Source organism: Crocodylus siamensis, chromosome 9, assembly GCF_052110815.1.
Source record: "Crocodylus siamensis isolate JL-2025a chromosome 9, ASM5211081v1, whole genome shotgun sequence".
NCBI lineage: Eukaryota > Metazoa > Chordata > Crocodylia > Crocodylidae > Crocodylus > Crocodylus siamensis.
Genome location: NC_143403.1, coordinates 57,684,950 through 57,705,683, shown reverse-complemented (window position 1 = coordinate 57,705,683; position 20,734 = coordinate 57,684,950). Strand labels below are relative to the sequence as shown.

The window sequence follows — 20,734 nt, the reverse complement described above, 5'->3', positions numbered from 1 at the left end:
CGTTACAGAAAGAAATGCCTAATATACAATAACCTGACCATGATAGCAGCTACAATTCTCATGGGCTTCAGTAAGATGGCAAAATCCTTTGAGATGATTTTGATTGGACGTTTCCTTTGTGGTTTTAATTCAGGTAGGCTGTGTGTAACTTCTGTATATACAATAGGTGAGATGCCCTAGATTTGCAAAACTAAACCACATGACAGGATCAATATCCCCTTGTGACAAAAATGAATGAGTTAACTACATTTTTATAGGGGGTCAGGAGGCAGCTGATATCCATACGTTATGGAATAAAGTAATTAAGAAAGAGAAAGAAGAAATACCATGGCCTGTTTAAGAACATTTAGCATATAATATTCCAGATGTAGAGAAAACATTTTGACATATTATGAAATTCAAAGGAATTGGGTAATACAATTTACAATAAAAAGCTCTTGATCTTCTTTCTTTTAACATTCATTTAAATATGGGGTAGTAGGACTATTATAGTTTTCAGATGATAAATTGACCCTACATGTAAGTGGAGGAAACATTTTCAGTTCAACTGCAGGGAAAACAGCTCCACCCCTGATCAAGATATACATAAATAGCTACAGAGAAAGTCCTTGAACTGTTATTACCCTTACAATATCCCAGAGAAGAACCAAATAACCAAGAAAAGGACCCAAAGTATTAAATGCACTAAAAATACTAAACAGAAGCTGCCCTGAAAAAAATACTGCAAGATTGTAAAGGCCCAGATTATAAATCAATCCTGCATATATAGTAAATTCTATGTGATTTTATGGATATGTTGAAGGAAAAAAAGGTAGCCTTATAATTGGAACAATTCAGTAATCTTTGTTCCACTGAAGTTAATACCAAAACTACTAGTTTCAATGGGGGGTTAGTTACATTTTCTTTCTTTTAAACAAACTTTGTCTCTTCCCCCATTTCAAGGCCTGAGTTGCTGTTTACAGGGCCAGTTCCTGGGAGAAATTTCGCCTAAGTAGCTGCATGGATATATAAACACCAGTTTCATTGTCTTTGTAACCATGGGAAAATTCTTAGGGCAAATGACAGGACTAAGGTAAGAGGAAGATATCTATTTTCATTTAAATGTCTAGGTTTTCTATTATAATATTCATTACCAGCCCCTCCAGTTTAATTTGGCCTTCCTGTTTATCCAGCAATTAATATTGGATAAATCTCACTTCTTTCTGAATCGTTCGGGATGGTTGGAGTGTTGTTATAGCTGTGACGGTACTGGAAACATAAAAAGCATGGATGGGTTCTTTGGATGGTATTTTTTATTGGACCAACTCTATAGCTGGGAAGAGATGTTGAACAAGCTTTAGGGCACAAAGTGCCATTCTTCAGGTTTCGCTTGTTTGGAAAGGACATTTTAGTTCTTATGTCAACATGTATTCTCCAGGGAACTTCTAGGAACTGAATCCTTGTGGCCACTATTGACAGCACTCACTGGAATTACAGCATTAGTGCAGCTCATCACTCTCCCATTTTTGCCCGAGTCTCCACCTGAACTTCTGATGCAAAAGGGAGATACAGAAGGCTGCTTGAAAGGTAACAGACACCTTTGCTTTGCCCTTTGCTTCCACCCTTCTCTCCTCCCCTTCATAGCTACTGTCTAATTTACCATGCTTGAATCTTGAAAGAAAAAAAAGGGGAAAGATTTCACTCAATTTTTAAGAAATGAAATAGAGTTTGTGTGCTGCATTCTCCTGATAATGCTATCAAGCCAATTCAGTACAAGAGCAGGGGTGGGTAAAATATGACCCATGGGCCGCATCCAGCCCACCAACTGATTGGATCCGGCCCCTGGATGCCCCCATGGCACACCAGATGGGGCCAAGCCCCACCCATTCCCGCCCTGGGCATCCTGCACTGTGGTCCCACCCACGCCTGCCCCAGCCTCACCCAGTGCACACAGTCTCCTGGCGGTGCTACTCCTGGAGCAGCTGCCTGGGTGCTGCTCAGCTGCCCCCACCTCTGGTGGCTCCTCCTCCTCCTGCCCCTGCTATGCCACCCCAGGCAGAGGCAAAGCTGCAGCTGGGCAGCTCTTGCCTGAGCAGAGCGGGCTCCACTTCGAGTTCCCAGCCTGCCTTCCACCCACTCTGCCCACCTGGTGCACTGAGCAGCTACCTGTGTGCAGCTGAGAGGGTGAAAGGCAGCCAGGAGCTGGAGTCCCACATGCTGGGGCAGGAGCCACCTGGCTGAAGCTCCCCCCTGCCTGAAGCAGCGCAGCAGGGAAAGGAAGAGGAGAAGGAGAAGGAATTGCTGGGGGCAGCTGCAGCCACACCAGAAGCAACCCCATCAAGAAGCTGCGCATGCTGTCCAGGGCCAAGACCATCCAGCGAGTACAGGGTAGGAGTGTAGCCCAAGCCTCCCCCAGGTGGGAGCAAGCAGGGGTTGGCCATATGCGGAGCACCTCAGGAGCTGCCATAGGCCCAACGCAGGGGGTGGGGAGGGGGGACGGATCAAACCTGTACCTGTACCTACACCTGTATCACCCAAGTGAGCTCTGCTGCACATGCCCCCTGCCCCTGTCCTCCTGCGCCCCACCTTCCAGCTAGCTCCTACGATCTAGCCCATGGACAGCACCCCCACACACATGCACACCCACCTCCCCATACACACACACCCCTCCCACACTCCTCCACACACACAATATACAAGAGTAAGACTTTATTTTGAGCTATTATGCAATCACCTCTACATACAATGCCCAAAAAATATATAAATCAGAACAATTTTTTTTAAATAAAATTAAAATAAGTTATAGTAGGTGTTTGATTTTTAGTATATACTTTGTTTTTATCTATAATTTATTAAATGATATCTTTTAAAAGATTTTGTGTGTGGCCCTTGATAGCTCACCAAAACTTAAGTGGCCCTCCAATAACTACCCTGAGTTATAGTGTAAGTTGATGTTGTTAAGCTTAGTTGACATTGCTTCTTCACTGTTATTCTGATACATAAATAACTACTATTAATGCCAACCTGAATAGTGCTGATAGCAAAGCAACAATGTAAAACAGAACCTTATTACTCATCAGATCTGATTCATGTATATTCTCAGAGGGATATTGTATTTAATGCTAGGAAGGTAAGTGGTTATGTATCTAAAATACCTGCAAAGCTAATAGAAAGTATCTACAATCAATTGAAAGGTGAATGAACATTTATTTTTAATACTTTCAAAATCTTTTAATTTACAAATGTTTTATCTTGTACAACCATATTATTGCTTTCCAGATAGCCAAAATATGCTAAATAAATTAAGGCAACTAGTACCGAGAAAGGCAAAAATCACAAGTGAGCAAGCAAAGAATTTAAGGATTTTTTTTTAAAAGATGGAGAAGTAAAAAAGAAGAATGGAAGTAAAAATGTCCTTTCAGACAGCAAACTGGCAAAGAAAGTGCTCTGACATCTGAAGTAGAAAGACTATAAAAGTGATTGGCGAAAATGTCAATGTTAAATGAACAGATAGTGCATAGCAGGGAGCGGAAAGAAGTCAGAGTTCCAGGTTTTTCCTAAAAAGGTCACTGACACAAATAACATCTAACAGGGAGCAAAATTCACGTTTATCTTCACTTGATATGTTGCTATGTAGATGGCAGATAAATAATATACTGGACATCAATTCACTTAAACAGGGATGAAAGGGATCTGTTCTTAGAAATGTTTATGGAGCAATCCAATGAGGTAACAATGAGAGCTTACTGGTGACCTGAGCAAGAGACATCCAGAATAGTAGTGCTGTGCGAGGCTTCGGACAGAGCTTCAGATCTGGAGCAGCTCCGGACGCTTCGGGGTCTGAAGCAGCACGTCCGGGTCGAAGCGCTGCCTTGTTCAGCTTCCCAAAGTGGTTCGGAGCTGCCTCAGAGATCCGGCCATAGGGTATAATGGGGAAACAATAAAATATCTATAACTTCGTAGTTTTTTGTCCGATTTAGATGAAATTTTCAGGGTGGTAGACTCTGCAGAGAGAATGAAGCCTACCATGTTTCAAGATCAGTGCAGGGGTTTGGGGGGAACTGCATCCCAAATTCTTGAAAGCAAATCAACAAAAATGAAGATGTTTGTAGAGAATGGCAATTAGGAAAAGATTTAAAGTGTTGAAAAGTACAGCTTAACAAAAAAATGTTTAAGTGGGGATCACTAGCATCTCCAGGTATAAGTCTGGTATAAATATCAAGAATGGAGGGCTTCTGTTTTATTTTGCTTTGGTTTTTTTTTATTTTTTAACAGTGATTATAAAGATGTAACAATTGTTAAAATGTCACTATACAAGGAAATCCAAAAATTACATCCCATCCCTGTATTTACACAATAGGAAATATCTACAATAAAATTTGACTTGTTTCATTTTCACTAGAATAAATAGAATGAAATTCGAATTTTTAATTTAAAAAAAAGGAAAACTTCCATACTGCAGGGCAAATTCCAGGTTAAGTCTAGAGTAAATCCAGCTTACTTCTTCCAGCTCTTCTGCATATAAGCTATCCCATTTTAAACAACCACATGCATTCAGTACAATGGGCATAAGAGAATCTACATTAGTGAAAGGAGCAGCAATTACACATTATTCTGAATCTTGCTCACTTGCTCCTCCTTGGAGACCATTACGCACTGTGAAACTCAAAACCAATTAAATGTAAGTTTCACTCTGCTAGGCTAAGGACAGAGGTACATATAAACTGGTTTAAGTGATCAGAAGCTGGTTTAACCCTGTAACAGAAAAGGAGCTCTGTGCACATAAACCACTTTCAAAATGGCTGAAACTGGTTTAAGATAAACCTGATTAAATGTAGTATCATCCTGGTTCAAGTTAAATCACAGTGCCCCAGTATACTTTCCAGCCCTGCACTGGGCTGTGCTGTCTGCTCCAGAGAGGAAGGCTGGCCCCGCCCCCCTGTTCCCTAGCTGTAACAGTGAGGGCTGGCTGACAAGGGGGTGGGGAGCAAGCCCAGCTAGGGATGCAGCCCAGTCTATAGGGGAGGGATTGCCTCCCCCCCCGCAGCAAACCGCAGCCTGGGTCTGGGGCCAGGAAGTGGAGTTAAATACCCCTTTCCCCATTCAAACCTACTGCTGGCTGCAACTGTGGACTACAAATCCCAGGGCATCTGGAAGCAGAAAAAGGAAGTGATGAGCAACCCTGCAGAGTCCTACTGCTGTAATTCTGAACTGCAAATCCCAGAGACCTCCGGGCAGCAGGAAGAGGAAGTGAACGCACAGCCAGAGAGCCATGCTTTAGTGACCTCTGGCTTCCAGCCTGAGACACTGCAAGCATGTGGCTGCATTACCTGAATCAAAAGGAAATGTCTGTTCACTTCTGTTTCAATGTAATCTGTGCAGTTTAAACTAAGCTGCAAAGACTGAATCGATTTAGCCTCAGACTTTTTGACCGTCTGTACTTAGCCCTACACATAGTTATTTAATTTGGCCCCTTTGCTAGATGACTTTATGGGCTTGGATGTCTGATATCTTTGCATTGCTATAATCAGCCTTCATGCTAGTGTAAACACCAGATATCTGATGTACAGGCCAGTGCCAGTGAACTTACTGGAATGTAGTAAAGAATTACCCTGAGAAACTCAGGGTGAGAGGCACTGGCATAAGTGTCATATGTCCACAGCTATCCTAGAATGGCTATATCCAATATGCCAGTAGACTATTATAAGCCCTCACTGATATCCAAGCTGCCCTAGGTTCCAGATCCTACTGTGTATTACATCAATTTTCAAAAATAATATGCTTTACACTATGTAAATATGTAGTGTGTCCAGGCCCAAAGAGCATCTAAACTTGTATTAAATGCTCATCAAGGAGGTAAAAGAGCATATATTTATGTACAGAGTAGCTTTGATCTTAACTTAAATCTACTAATATCCATCTTCCTCTTAGGTTCTTTTCTTGCATCTCTTCCAGCCACTGCTGACTCGATTATACCGTTTAGACTCTCAGGGCACGTCCACACAACCCAGCACATGCCTCTTGCCCCTCCTCAAACCCCTTTGAAGCGGGGCAACAGGCATGTGCAGGAATGAAAAAATGTTCCCCGTGCTGCAAACTTGCAGTGCAGGGAGAAAATGTGACCCCTGGATATCCAGCTGGTGGGGAATGGGGCCAGGTGGGGCAGCAATCAGGGGGCTGGGGTGGGGCATGTGGGCCTTGCAGGGGGGGGTAGCCCCTGCAGGGGCCATTTGGCCCCCATTGGGGAGCCGTACCCCTGGTGTGGGGGACAAACCCCCCTGTTGGGGGTCTGAACCATTTGTGTGGGGGATGAACCCCCTGTTGGGGGACTGACTCCTCTGTTGGGGGGTGTAGCCCTTGTGTGAGGGCTGAACTCCTTCTGTAGGGGCTGGGGGGCCATAGCCGTTGTGTGGGGGACCAACCCCTTGTCTGGGGGACATTGCCCTGTGGGAGGGCAGCAAAATATGTATTCATGAATTCATGAAACCTGTATTTAGAGTTTATTTTATTATTATAATAAGAGACTTGCTTTAACATTGTAGATATATCAGTAAAACATTGTCCAACTGATGGCTGTCTCTGTCTCGCTCTCTCTCTCTCTCTCTTTATAGTGGTCTTTTGTTTTACTTGTGGAGGAACATGGATTTGCGGGTATTTTAGAAAGTGACTTCAGGATTTTTTTATCAGAGATTTCTCACTTTTCTAACAGGGAACATCAAAATTCCTGCTAGGGAGGCCAGTGGCAGGACCCTGCTTGCTCAGATCTGGCACCTTGGACCCATCTGGCTGTGGCCCCATTTGGCCAGGAGGACATGCTTTGACAGTTCAAAGCAGGCCACCACACCCAGAACATATTCTGGGTGATAGCTGCCCAGATGGCCGGGCAGGGGGCACAAACAGCAGTAGTGCCACACAAAGGCCAACCCTGAAACCGCAGTCCACTGGCAGCTGGCCCAGAGGGGCAGATGCCTCTACTGGCTCTGCAGTCCCCATCTGAGTCTGGCAGGTGCACAGCAGGTCACAGCCAGGCAGCAGCCCCCACTGCCAGACTGCTGAAGTGGGTAGAGGGTGCAGGTAACTCTCAGGGTTGCTTCAGCAGTCCACCTGGCACAAGGGGTAGTGTCCCCAGGTACCAATTAGCTGGGCCCCAGAAGCTCCTGAGAGCTAGTAGCCCTGAGCTTTTTATACTGCTGGGGACAGCACAGATGCTGGCTCTAGCTCCCCCTGCCTGAAGATCCAGGAGGAGCCAGGCAGGCTTATTTTGCCCCAAGTGGCACAATTTGCTCCACAACAAAGTGCATGTCTGAGCACATGCGCTGAAGCAAAAAGCCCTGGCTCAAATTTGCATTGTTTCTATTTGAGCTGCTGCAAGCGCATATGCTTGCATGTGTGGACATGCCCTCAGATTCACTGAATCATACTCAAAATTCATGTGATTATATATGTGAAAGAGGGCATGAATCTAATAAAGCTGAGTTTAATCTTATACTTTGATCGCTTTATATTTATTGCAATTCACATCTTAATTTGGGCCAGTAAGAGAGTATTAAAACTATTAGCTATTTCTTCTTATAATAACCACTACAAATAGAGATAGTAAAAGTTACTGAGGACAGCACTATCTGCTTGGCTTCCACCCTGGCCACCAAGGAGCACAATCTGTAATCCAAAAAGGCCAGTGTTCCTTCTTCCTTTCTTTACCTCCCACACAAGTCAAATAGTCCTAGAAACCCACAGCACCTGGAAACAGAGGAGGGTCTATAAGGGTCAAAAGGCTGCTGAAAACAGATTGATAAACACATTAATTAATTTTGTTGTTTCACTTTTGTACATTTTTCCTTTACAGCTGTAAAGCAGCTCTGGGGCAAAGAGGATCATCAAGCAGAGATTGACAGCCTGCTGAAGGAACAGACTGCAATGAAAAATACCAAACTCATGACTGTCTTGGAACTTTTAAAAGACCAATCCTTGCGATGGCAATTTTACCTAATGATCATCATAGGAGTTACATTACAGCTCAGTGGCATCAATGCAGTTAAGTATTCCTCTCATTCTAAACTACATCATAAAGACGTAGAACCATCTACATGCTGAACCATCATGCTGTAATAGCAATGTGTAACATATTGCAATCAACATAAAAATTAGGGGATATCACATTGCTTAAAAACTTTGAAAAGGTTAATGCAGCCAAAGCCCTCATAACAGCAGCAGATTTATCCACTAGAGCAGAAGACAAGAATGCGGGCATGGAAAACAGACTACTTTCTTATGCTTTTCTTTTTCTCCCAGTCCCTCTCCCAACCCAAACTTCTCATTAACCCAGCTGACAGAAGTCTATTATAGCCATCAGAATTGATACATACACACTTGGTAGTCAGAATACAAAACAAATTTGAAAAGTAAGAAAACTCTAAAACTGAAAGAGGATATTTCTATAAAACAATACGTAATTGATATCTGCAACTCAGTGTCAGGAGGACTGAAAAAAAAGAAGCTGGCATGTACACAGATAATAGACTATCCACAGTTATATCCAGTAAATACATTTTTAATTTATGATCATGATTCAAGACACAAGGCAAGCAAATAAGGATTTGTTTACAGAGGCAGCATTTTCCATAATACATTTTTGTCCAAGAAGTGCTGTGGAACACCTATTCTAAAATAATTGTGTCCATGTGTCTGGCTTTTACCAACTTCACTCTGAATCAATGCATACATACAGCACTGACCTCTCTAAATAAGCACTTGCTAATCTGAGCAGGTACCCCCAGACCTGTACCACTGCTGGGCTCTCTGCATTCTGGGACATTTCTGTCATTTCACTCTGGAATGCCCATTACAAACCACAGAAATTCCACATGCCATGATCCTGCCAGTAATTAAAGACATGTCCAGCAACCTCTATATCAGCGTTTCCCAATCAGTGTGCCATCAGGCACATCCACATGTACCACAGCATTTTGGGCTGGAACCACACCCCTCACTGCTGCTGCTGGAGACACAGACAGATGGGGAGTGTGGCTCCAGCCCAAAATGCCGTCCGGCCCCCACCCCGTCCCCACCCTGCTCCGCGTCCAGTGTGCCATGGTGCTCTTTTATTTAGGTAAGCATACCGTGGGGCAAAAAAGGTTGGAAAACGCTGCTCTATATGATATGATCACACATCCAACAAGCTTTGACTTTGGAAACAGTTGCTGCAGTGCTATACTAATTTGGTGAGAGGAGGTAGAAATGTAGCTGCTGGTAGCAGATGCACTTGCTCTGGAAAAGTTTCACTTGGTCTAGTAGTGCTCCTCTGATCAAGAAATTAGCACCAACTGGTGGAAAACGATAGCAATGGGACCTTAGGGGGATGGCACCAGCAATGGCAGGCAGCAGAATCTCAGAATGATAAAAGCCCGTTTCTAAGAGCTATATGCAGTAATTGCCTAGGGCTGCACCAGCAGTGTACCAATAAAAGAATACTCCTTCATCTAAGTACATGGTTACAGCCAGCTGGAAGCTCACCACTGCCAATTGTCCCAGTCCTCAGTTAACCAATTTGTTTTTGGCAGAGCAGCAGTTGAATTTACTGTAATGGAGACATGCATTGCCCTGAAAGAGATGATACCACAGGCCATAAACCTGTGCAATGTGCAAGAAGTTACTGATGGATTTGCACTATTGGAGAGTTACTAAATTGTCCTGAGGTCACTGATGGGATCTATGTGCACAGTCCTAAATTTCCAATCCAGGCTTTATTGTCCATAAACAGAAAGAAGTATTTCTCCATGGTGTTCCAAAGCCTGGCTGATTGCCATGGCAGGTCACCAATATTAATTTGGACTGGTTTGAAAGAACCCATCATGCTCAAATCTTTTAGAACTCATGTGTTTTCTTTATTCATGGTAGACTATGTTGCTATTTCTCCGTTTCATAGAATTATATAATCATAGAAAACTAGGGTTGGAAGGGACCTCAGGAGATCATCCAGTCCAACCCTCTGCTCTAAGCAGAACTATCCCCAATTAGATCATCCCAGCCAAGGTTTTATCTAGCCAGGTCTTAAAAACCTTCAAGGATGGAGAGTCCACAACCTCTCTGGGTAACCTGTTCCAGTGTTTTACTACCCTCCTAGTGAAAAAGTTCTTCCTAAACTTTCCTTTCTGCAACTAGAGACCACTGCTCCTTGTTCTGTCATCTGCCACCACTGAGAACAGGCTAGTTTCATCCTCTATTGAACCACCCTTCAGGTAGTTGAAGCCTGATATTAAATTTTACTTTTACTATGGACAAGTCAGGTTACTCTCCACCTCCCTGAGTTATGAAACCTTTTATTTGATAAGTTAATGGACTTATTCAGCTAGACTTTGAGGACTAGAGGACAACAATACAACATGCTTTTGGAAAGCAAAAAATAAGATGACATTGCCTCAGGAGTCTGGAGTTTGCCAAGATCCTGGCTTTTAGGGAAACTCCCCTCCTCCAAGTCGTAGTTGAGCTCTAAGATCATACTCTCTTTGTTGGCACCAGCAACATACTAGGGTTCAAAGTTGGACCTCCTAGAAAAAAAAAGGGAGGGGGTTTTCAGAGTAAGACAGTCACCTGGACACTACCTCCAGTCCTTTTTCAAACTTTTGCAGTGGTGAGTTGGATCATTTCCCCTCATAATCACTTGCTTTGTGGTATGCTTATATATGCATGTTTCAATGGCTGTTAGGAAAGTAGACAATAAGGTAAGTCATGACCTCTGCTTAGCTTCACACAGATGCATGAAGCACAGCTTCTATAAAGCTCCTAATACCAACATCAAAGAAGAAAGGACATGCAACTCCAGAAATGTGTAATCACAAACAGGGCTCTCCTGGCTATACCCAGGAGGTGACATCTGGTAAACATGACCACAAAGAAGTGGAGATAACACAGGTAAACAAATATATTAAACCTTGCATGAAGCAAGACACTGTGGGACTACAGAGGGAGGAGACTGCCAAGTTAGTCTGAGATACAGGTGCAGTCGCTATACCTTACTCCACACTACCTCATCCTCAAATAAACTTAATCCACTCTGAAAGCAAATTATGCAGTTGGCTACAACTGGTTAGATGATTCACAAGTATCATACAGTGTGGATGCAAGACTTTTTAATTTAAAAGAGCAGGCGGGGGAAGCGTAGAAAGGCTTAGGACAAGGGATTTAGAAGAAAACATTACTCTGGACAGTTTATGCTGTATGTGTCAAATGAGTGTCTCACACTGTGACAGGGGGCAAGCCTGGAGCCAAGTCTCAAGTTGGCCCACCCACCTGTCTATGGGGCAGTCCACCCAATCTCTCCTGCCACATCTTTGTTGTAACAATGAAGTGGTGGTAAATGTGGAAGGCTGCCCATTCTGTGCCCTGATGCCAGCAGGCATTATCCACGGCTCCGTACCATCCCTACACCATGGCCTCGCAGATGGCATCCAGTGTGCCACTATTCTTCCGGCCTAAAGCCAGGCCAACTTAGTCCTTCGTCAGGTCTCATTCACTCACACACTCATACCAACCCCCTATCACTGGGGCCTCTTGCACTCCACCCTCTTTCACAGGGTCTTTTGCTCACCGTACGACACTATGCTTCTTTCACTCTGCCCTGCTTCCCTGAGCAGCCCCATAAGCCATAAGGCTTATCTGAGTCACACCTCAGCTGGTGACATGCAGTCTCTTGAGCCACCCCCGTGACCCTCACCTGGGTAGCGGCCAACCAATTCACCAAATGGAGGGCTAACTCCACCCTAGCCCCTCACCAGGCTTCTCACATTGAACAACTGGATCTTACGGGGGTTGGCCCATGTGCTGCCCTTCTGGGTGTCCCACAGCCCTACACAGCACACCCCCTGAGAGTGCCTTTCAGACGGCCCCTCAGTCCTACTCAACCTCTGTCAGGGCCTCCACTGCCACCCTGTCTCTAGGGCTCCGTGACTGTCCCCTCTCTGGGCCTACACAACTATCCCCTCCCTGGGGCCTCTTTCACCCCTGCATGTTCAGGTGGCTGCAGCCATGCCTGGCCCCACTCCTTTCCTGAGGTCTTATATCCCCAGGGGCTCAGGTGGCCGTAGCCATGCCTGGCCCCCTTACCCACAGTGTTGCTGGGGGCTGAGATTGTTAAGGCATCCCAACCTGCCTTTCACCAGGGAGGTGAGCAGTCCTGGTATTTGAGTGGGGCTGCCGTGCCACCAGCAATGCCACCAGGTCTTCCTTCCCTGGCAGGGCACAGTTTTTGGTTGTGCTCAGGACCAGGAGCCTCCAAACCATCCCCATAGCTCCTGCCTTTACCGCCAGGATATTCCATGCCGCAAGGGAGCCAGATGGTGCTGCTCCTTTGGCTGCAAGAAGCCAACTGCTGTCTCTGCCCGGCTGACCTTTGTTTGTAAATGGTCACCTTAATCAGGCACCGGTCAGCTGCCTGCTTCAGCCCTTGAAATGCCACATACACTTTCTCCTGAAAAATCTGCTATTGGTCACTGTCAGGGAAAGGATATCAGACTAACTAGGCCACTTAGCTGATCCTATATAGGATTTCAGTGTTTCTACGTAATCTTTTTGGGCACATCCAGACATGTGGACATTTGGTTCCCCAGGAACAAGTAGCAATAGCGCACCTTGCATCACCGCTACTTGTCCCCAGGGAACGCCCATGCTACATGCGCTTTCACACACGGCAAATTGCCCCAGATGGGGTAGGGGAGGCTGGAGCCAGCACTGGGCTGGCCCCAGCAGCCTTACCTGGGGTCCTGTGGGGGCCTTCCCAGGCCTGCCATTGCAGTAATCCTGCCACACAAAGCCTGGCCAGCAGCCACAGCATGCCTCTGGGTGGTCCGGCTCCACTTTTCAGCGGAGCCTGCTGCCCAAGCATGCATTACTCTGGGTTTATTTTCCCGTGGGTTTTTTCACCCTTGGATATCCAGGGGTCAAAAACACCTGCAGAAAAAAATGGAGCAGCACACACACAGGCAGTGTGGCCTTGAAGCACAGAGAAAACCAGACTGTGTGGTACGTGGCGCTGCAAACGTGCCACATACTGCATGACCACACTCATTTGGATGCACACTGAGACCACTACAGACTCTACATTTAAATACAATATTCCCTCAGAGCCTTTCTCTGTGAATTTCATCATTTCCACATTGCCCTAGCATTCCTTTCCTCCAGGAGAAGTAGCAAAAACGTACAAAGCTATCTGAAATACATCCAGCCCTAAATGGCTATAGCCATATTTTTGTTATTGTTAACAACATAAGGGTTTTTTTCCATCTGAAGCCAGAGAAATTGAACAAGATCTTCTGCTACTGTAAATCAATTCATCTTAATCAATCCCAATGAAATTTCAACAATTTACACAGAGGACCTAGTTCATAGTGTTTCTCAAGACAGCCAACCTTGTACCTATAACATTTAGCAAGGGTATTATAGAACACTTCTGCAGCTGAATATCTGGGACCCGATCCAGTTGTTTTACTTATTCACAGCTTCCACAAAAATCAGTGAGGGTTGAGTGTGAATATGGGGAACAAGTTTTGTCTCTTAAGTTCTTTACTCCTGGGGGTATTTCTCTCAAACACCGGCAAAATTTAATGGGAGCTCAGAATGAAGGCTGAACATGTACTAGATTTAGGTTCAAAATCTTTTCCCATTGTCATCTTGAGTTTTGGCATGACTAGATAAAACAATCAACTCTTTGGCATCCAATCCATAACTCATCTTGCAGAAGTTCATATTTTCTGAAACATTCTTCTGTTACATTTTCCAGATCTACTTCTACTCCTTTGAGGTGTTCCATACAGCCGGGTTTGATCAAGAACACATCCCCTACATATCTCTGGGACTTGGGACCTGTGAGTTCTTCTCCTCCATATTGTGTGTAAGTGGCACTGGATCAAGAATTGGGGGATCTGTAGCATGTCCATAACCAGGGTGGTAGACATGTCTATCGCTGTAAAAGCAGTCATCTTTGGGTGTGTCTACACATGAAATTAATGCACATGAATAAACTCCAGAGCTTATTGCTTCAGAGTTTATTCACGCGTAGCACATGGAGCCTGATCAGAGCAGCCGTGGCTAGCAGGGGACCCAGGTCAACATGCCAGGTCAGGGATGCTCTGATGGGGCTCCACAGGCTGCTGTGAGGTTGGATGAGGCACAAGGATGCTTCAGTACAGGGCTAGCCAGTAGGCAGCCCACATGATGAAGCACCCTCATGCCCCAGTTAGTTCCTCTGCAGCACGTGGAGTCCCATCGGAGCAGCCCTGGGCTGGCTGTTCCAATGGGGGTCCTCGTGCTGTGGTGCAGATAGCTGGGGCAGGAGGGGGCTTCAGCACAGGGTCTGCCTGCTGGCTAGCCCCATGCTGAAGCACTCTGTGCCCCAGCTAGCTGGGGAAGCATCTACACATGTGCTGCTGCACATTAAAAAACTCCACAGCAAGTTTTACAAGTATTTATAAGTCCTAACCTGTTGTGGAGTTTATTAGTTTCATACACCCTAATAGATGTGCATCCATAAATGCAGAGATGTTTACTGCTCAGTTAATTAGTCAACTGCTGAATAAACATCACGTGTAGACACACCCAATGTGAAGTAGCAGACTCCTTATCTGTTTTGACTTTGTTGGGTAGTCGACTGTAGAAAAGATATCAGCATTTGTATCACCAAGTGATCTCAGCTGCCCCCAAACAAGTCTCAGTGACATGATGGTATCAACACAAACAGACACAGCAGTGCCTTGCTTATACCAGAGCTCCCACCTTCCTCCTACTGAAGGACCTATAGTGGTGGGACATTTTAATTAAGCACAGCTCTGGCAAAGAAGCTGCATCTCACCTAGCAGTAACCAAACTTATTGCAACACCTACAGGCAGGAAGCCCAGAAACCTTGGCAAGCAGAAGAACTCCAGCATTCACTACATGCTAAGCAAAATGTTGATTTAGGCCCTTGATCAAAAAACATTGAAATGGGAAAGAGCTAGAGCTCTTGACTCCTCTTAACCTCAGGACCTGCTCCTTTACATACTTAAATCATCCCACTAGTCTTACAAAAAAGTACTAAGAGAGAGAAAAAGATCACTCAATGGAATTTGCCTTTATAGATGTGATAGGGAGGAATCCATGCAGCAGGATAGTCTCATCATATCTAATCCACAAAACTGACATCTCCCTTCATTTGGGAAGCACAACAGCTGTCAGTTCCATTCTCAAAGAGACTGGAATTCATGAAAGATAGAAAAGAAACATGTTGAGCACAAGAAAACTGCTGCACAACAGGACTTCTATCACCCTTCTTCATACAATCATCAAGTATAAAGCCAAAAGGGACCCTTATGACCTCGGCATAAGACATGCCATAAGGCTTCCCAAAGTAATTCTTATTTGAACTACTATGACAGATTTTTCATAGAAAAATGTTCTAATCAACTAGTTATCATCAGCTGGACTGGGTTTACAATCATTGGATTAAGTTTTAAATAAACAGTTGTATTCAGCTCCAGCCAAGGTGGTTTACAAACCTATGATATGATCCTGGTGCTTGATTATCACTTTTGCATTTTGTGTTCTTCAGGCCTTCATCATTGAGCAGTCTGGAAGAAGGATGTTCCTGTTGTGGGGATATGGACTAATGATTTTGGTCTTGGCACTCCTCACAACATCTCTCACTCTGCAGGTACAGAAACGCTCGTTTTCTGTGCGTCTTTTGTCAATGACCTCTCCAGCTAGAACTCCTGTCCTTATGAAAAAGTGCTCATTATACAACCAGTTTGGTTATTTTTAAAATGTTTTATCTCTGATGAATCTTGAGGAATTTATCCCAACAGCAGAAGGAAGTTTCTTCAGCCCTAGAGTCTTTAAGATTATTCAAATCATGATGGAAAGAAACAAGTACACTAACCTATTTTAATATATTAAGAGATGCTGTCTGTGCTTTCCTTAGCCATGTACAGGCATTTGGTTTTGACCAGAAGAAATGCCACTTTCCTGGTAGAAGCTATATGCATACAAGTATCTGTTCAACTTCTCCCATAGGAACCATACCTCATTTTGGAGTAAAATCTTTCTTGTTCAGTGAGGAAGGTCTTGCCTTGCCTGCATGAGAGATCCTCACACAGAAATGCTTCTTGCACCTGTACACTTCCCCACTACTCCACTTCTCTGAAACTAAGAGGAGTCACTCAGCAGTAAAATGCTCCCTGCACCTTTCAAAGACTGCAGTCACCCTAATCTGGAGAAAACTCGGAGAGTACCAATAACTCAACTCCTCCCAGGACCAGGAGGACTTGGGCGGCTGAGGAATGCTCCATGCGTGTCCCCCAGAATGAGGACACCCCAGCTTGGGGAATGCACAGGGAGTGCAGTCTCTCTGCTCTGTCTCCTCCTGGACACCAGGAAGGGGAGGGAAGAGCAGCCACTGTTCCCTACATGTCCCCCAGATTGGGGTCACCCCAGCCTAAGGAAAGTACGCTCTCCGCTCCACTCCTCCCCTTCTGGAGAACAGGAGAAGTGGAGCAGGCACTATTCCACACGCCCTCCCCATACCAGGATCACCCCACTCCACTGGTGTCTGGGAAAGCCTGGAAGGGATGGCTCCCAAAAAGATTTCTAGCACTGGAAATTTCCCAGAAATCTAGTGCTAGAAATTAGCACCTATTCCCACCCTTTTCTTTCCTTTTAGCATCAGTTCTTCTGGATGCCCTACTGCAGCGTCATTCTGATCTTCTTATTCATTATCTTCTTCGGAAATGGACCAGGTTGGTTCATAAATTTGAGGAGAGAAGGAAAACAATTTATGTGAACACATCCTCAGGGAAAAAAGTGGGGTTAGAAAGGGAATGCAGGACATCTAAGTTAACTAAGGTGGAGGAACTATACTGATAACTGGAGAAAAATAAGTTTGATACAATATGAATTTAAAATTTAGTACATATTTATTCTGGATATAGTCACTTCTCCTGATAGCCCTCCAGAGTTGTGGGTTTGAACAACACATAATCTAACTATTATGTATAGCATAAGGAAACCCTTTCAATGAGAGAATTTCTTGAAAACTAATTCCACAATCTATACGCTTTTATGCCACAGCATGCAATCTCAATGCAAATCAGACATGACATATAAAAGGCTCTTTAAAAAAAGTCTTTTATTTACTTCAGTAAGGCGCACAGAAATGAGCTTCTTTCTTTCTGTTATACTATGCAACTTTAAACAAAAAAAGCTGGGTTGAACAAAAAAGTCCGCTGTAAATCAGCAGGAATGCCACCAATTTAGAATTACCCCACTGAAAACACAGTATGAAATCTGAATTTGATCTGCTGTTCATAATCTGGTTACTGCACTCGATTCAAAATATGTTGGAAGTTAAAAGGCGTTTAATTATTAAGTACTATTCTGAGAACCTTTTCTTTTTCAGCTGGAGTTACATTCCCAGTTATATCTGAAATCTTCACCCAGTCATCCAGATTACTTGCATTAATGATCTCCATGTCTCTCCACTGGGCAGGACTCTGCTTAATTGGGATGGTTTTCCCATATGTAGTGGTAAAACTCTAAATGGAGCTCACTCTGTGAGGGGTTGATTAAAACATGAAGGGTATTTCTGTGCCAAAGAAATGGCACTGTACCATACCAGCAAGTTAGGAGGTTTGATTCTGGAACAGCCATAACACCTTTGCTTCTGGCCACAGCCAAACGTGCCTTTTTGCAGATACAGGGCACTTGGACCTGAGCTAAACATGTAAACTTGTGCTATCCATCCAGTGCCTTATCTTGTTCTATAGATCAGTATTTCAAATTAAAATGTCTTCTTTTAAAAGTCCCAAGCTAAAACACCTGAAATTAAAGCAGGAAAAGAATTTGCTTATACTGTCTTTTGCTTTGCTTTTCAGAAGAACCTTGGCACCTTCTGTTTCCTTGTTTTTATGGGATTCATTTCTTTCTCATGGATTTCCATCTACCAGTTTCTCCCAGAAACAAAGTACAAATCAATAATGGAAATCAAAGCTGAATTTCGTCATTTAAATTTTGGAAAGGAGTGTGCCCAGATCACTGAAAACGATCCTCCTGAGGAGTTTACTGCTTGCACTAACCTCTGATGTGGACAGAAGGGACAAGAAGTGATGTCACATTCAGATGACTACAAATCTATGAAGTGTCAGCTGTAATGAATGTTACTGCTGTACTCCATATTCATTTTATGCAAATAGTCTTCATAGGAGATCTTCCCCTGCTTTTCAGTAATACAAAAGTCCTTGTCAGTATCTCATCGGCACCACAGTTGCCAAGTCGCATACATTTCAATTTAAGGTTCTACTTTACAAAAGCCAAACGGATGTATACATACCTTTAAAGTCATTCAAACTTTAACTCTGCCCATGTAATCCCATCCTAAGGACAAGTAGGAGGATTTTGAATGCAAAATGTATATACACACTTATTTTAAATAATAAGTTGATTACCTGAAGTAGTTAGTCTCAGTCATTTTGCTTTATGTCTACATTAGCAGTGGGCCCAAATCCAAAATGGATAACCTCCTAAACCATACCAAAACTGGAGCAACATTATGTTAAAACTACTAGATTATCACTTAGGTTTGTATTTCTAGTTTGTAAGCCATTGTGAACAAATTTAGGATTGCAAACCACCTTGGCTGGAGCTGAACACAACTGTTTGTTTAAAACTTAATCAAATGATTGTAAACCCTGTCCAGCTGACGATAACTAGTTGATTAAAACATTTTTTTATGAATAGTCTGTCATAAATACAATTCATCCAGGCAGGATTTCTGCACAGAGTGAAACCTGGTTCAGTCACCTCCCAGGGGACTGCTTTACCCTTTGCACCTAAAAGTAAGTCCCTCTTTCTCAATTTAGAGATGCTCCACTTTGTATAAATAATTAAAAGTTCAATAGGCCTGAGGGACCAAGTATAGAAGTTATTTGAGATACGGAAAGCCTGAATGAGGCAAAGCATGGACACGAACCTGGTTCTCACACAGCCCAGGCAAATAATATAACCATACCTTGTCCTGACTATCCTAGGATATGTTTTCCATTAAATTTTCTGAAAAGTGTGAGCTTTATTGAACATTAAAGCAGAATTAGGATTTTGAAACCTTGGCTTTTTTCTTTGTAAAATAAAATACCATTTTCTAGCCAGCCCTACTCTATGAAAAACATATTAGTTGAGTCATATTAATACACAAAGTTCTTAGGAATGTAATGAAAATGTCATGGTGAAGCAATACCTAACCAACTTTGTTTTGAGTCATCCCTGATCTCAGTTACTTATTAGATATTACTAGAACTGCCTCCCCCACAGGATCCTCATCAGCAAGTGCAAAGATGCCCTGTGGAATATTAATCAAACAACAAATCAGAACTGAAATCAGGAGCACTGGTCAAGTCTTTTTCTATGCTCAAAAAGGCAATTGTTCCATTCAAATGACTATAAACCTTGACTTTAGCAAGGCATTTTATATAGTCTCCCACACCATTCTTGCAATCAAGGTGAAGAAATATGGGTTGGATGAATGGACTGTAAGGTGGACAGAAAGCTGGCTGAACCATAAGGCTCAGTGAGTAGTGATCAACAGCTTAAGATCTAGTTGGAAGCCAGTCACAAGTTGAGCGCCCCAGGGGTCAATCCCGGGGTTGGTTTTGTTCGATATTGTGGCTGTGGGAGATATCCATGGGGATCAGAAGTGCTGGGGACAGTCCCTGACACTTCCAAAAAAGGAAACAGGGATGCCCACACCACAGAGAACTTACCTCTGAAAGCAGCCGGGGCACAGAAGGAGCCGCACGACCTGGCATTTCACTGGCTTTTAAAGTGACTGTCAATCAAGATGGGCGGCGGCCAGTTGATGATGTCAGCTGGGACTGCCACTGCAGGAGATTCAAAAACCCCGCCACAAGTCAGGCAGGGGGGAGACAGTTAGGAGAACAACGGGCACGTTGAGACCTGGCGCGTCGACAGGAGTGGTCCCATTGACACTGCCCTGTGGCAGAGAAGTGGGGGCAGTAACTGGCATCCGGCCAGGAATGGGCAAATCCCGTCTCTGGAGCATTAGGGCTCCAAGGCAGCTCTATCTGCTCAGACCCTGAAGCCAGTATCTTTGGCCTCAAGGTTGGCTTAGGGGTCAGGGTGGCCAGGCTGACTGTAGGAGCCTGCATGGTACCCACAGTTGTGGGGTGCACCCCCTTTTTGGCCGACACAGGTGCCATAGCCCCACGTTGGGGTGGGAACACAAAGACCCATGTGAATGGTTACTGGACAGGGTGTAAGGGAGGTGGAGCCCCCACGACCACTACAGCAAACCTGTGAGTACCCAGCTTTTGGGTCAAGGGGGTAGGAACATCACTGAACACCCTTCTCCTTTACATTTTCCATCAAGTCGTGGCAAGTGGGTTCGGGGCCCCAGACCTCAGGGCAGGAACATACAGCAACAACTGCGGGTGCCACAAATATCTTCATTAACAACCAGGAAGATGGGATGAATTGTAGGGCTGTGTGAAGCTTCAGTCACTGATTTGATATGGAGTAGATCTGACTCAATTCAGCAGCCAAATCTCCAAATCCAAATTGAATCAGGAGACCCATTAAATCGCTCCAAATCAATTCAGAGAGATTTGATGATTCAGCCATAGACAAAGCTTTATATGGTTTTTCTACATACCTCAAGGTACCAAACACAGCTTGTGAACACTGAGATGGTGGGGCGGATACAGTGTCCCATGGGAGCACAGT

General features: G+C 44.2%; 1 protein-coding gene across 3 annotated transcripts; it reads left to right on the top strand.

Annotated features, from left to right (window-relative positions):
• LOC149857667 (solute carrier family 2, facilitated glucose transporter member 9-like) lies at positions 1-19,100 on the top strand. Of its 3 annotated transcripts, none has more exons than XM_090063149.1 (7): positions 1-133; positions 943-1,072; positions 1,418-1,566; positions 7,826-10,890; positions 13,754-13,864; positions 15,558-15,659; positions 16,665-17,860. In XM_090063149.1, the coding sequence occupies exons 4-7, from the start codon at positions 10,804-10,806 to the stop codon at positions 16,782-16,784; spliced, it is 420 nt and encodes a 139-aa protein (XP_089919275.1). In that variant the 5' UTR covers positions 1-133; positions 943-1,072; positions 1,418-1,566; positions 7,826-10,803; the 3' UTR covers positions 16,785-17,860. The 3 variants fall into 2 exon arrangements, 2 of the variants coding, with proteins under 2 accessions (XP_089919274.1, XP_089919275.1); XM_090063148.1 differs by lacking the exon at positions 16,665-17,860 and adding an exon at positions 17,875-19,100.
• Positions 19,101-20,734: the final 1,634 nt, after the last annotated feature.

Bases quoted from the DNA above. Each gene is read 5' to 3' on its own strand.
- LOC149857667 (XM_090063148.1), top strand. From the start codon at position 10,804: ATGTGTAATCACAAACAGGGCTCTCCTGGCTATACCCAGGAGGTGACA. The intron at 10,891-13,753 runs GTAAACAAATAT...TACATTTTCCAG, and splicing joins AAGAAGTGGAGATAACACAG to ATCTACTTCTACTCCTTTGA. The intron at 13,865-15,557 runs GTAAGTGGCACT...TGTGTTCTTCAG, and splicing joins TCTTCTCCTCCATATTGTGT to GCCTTCATCATTGAGCAGTC.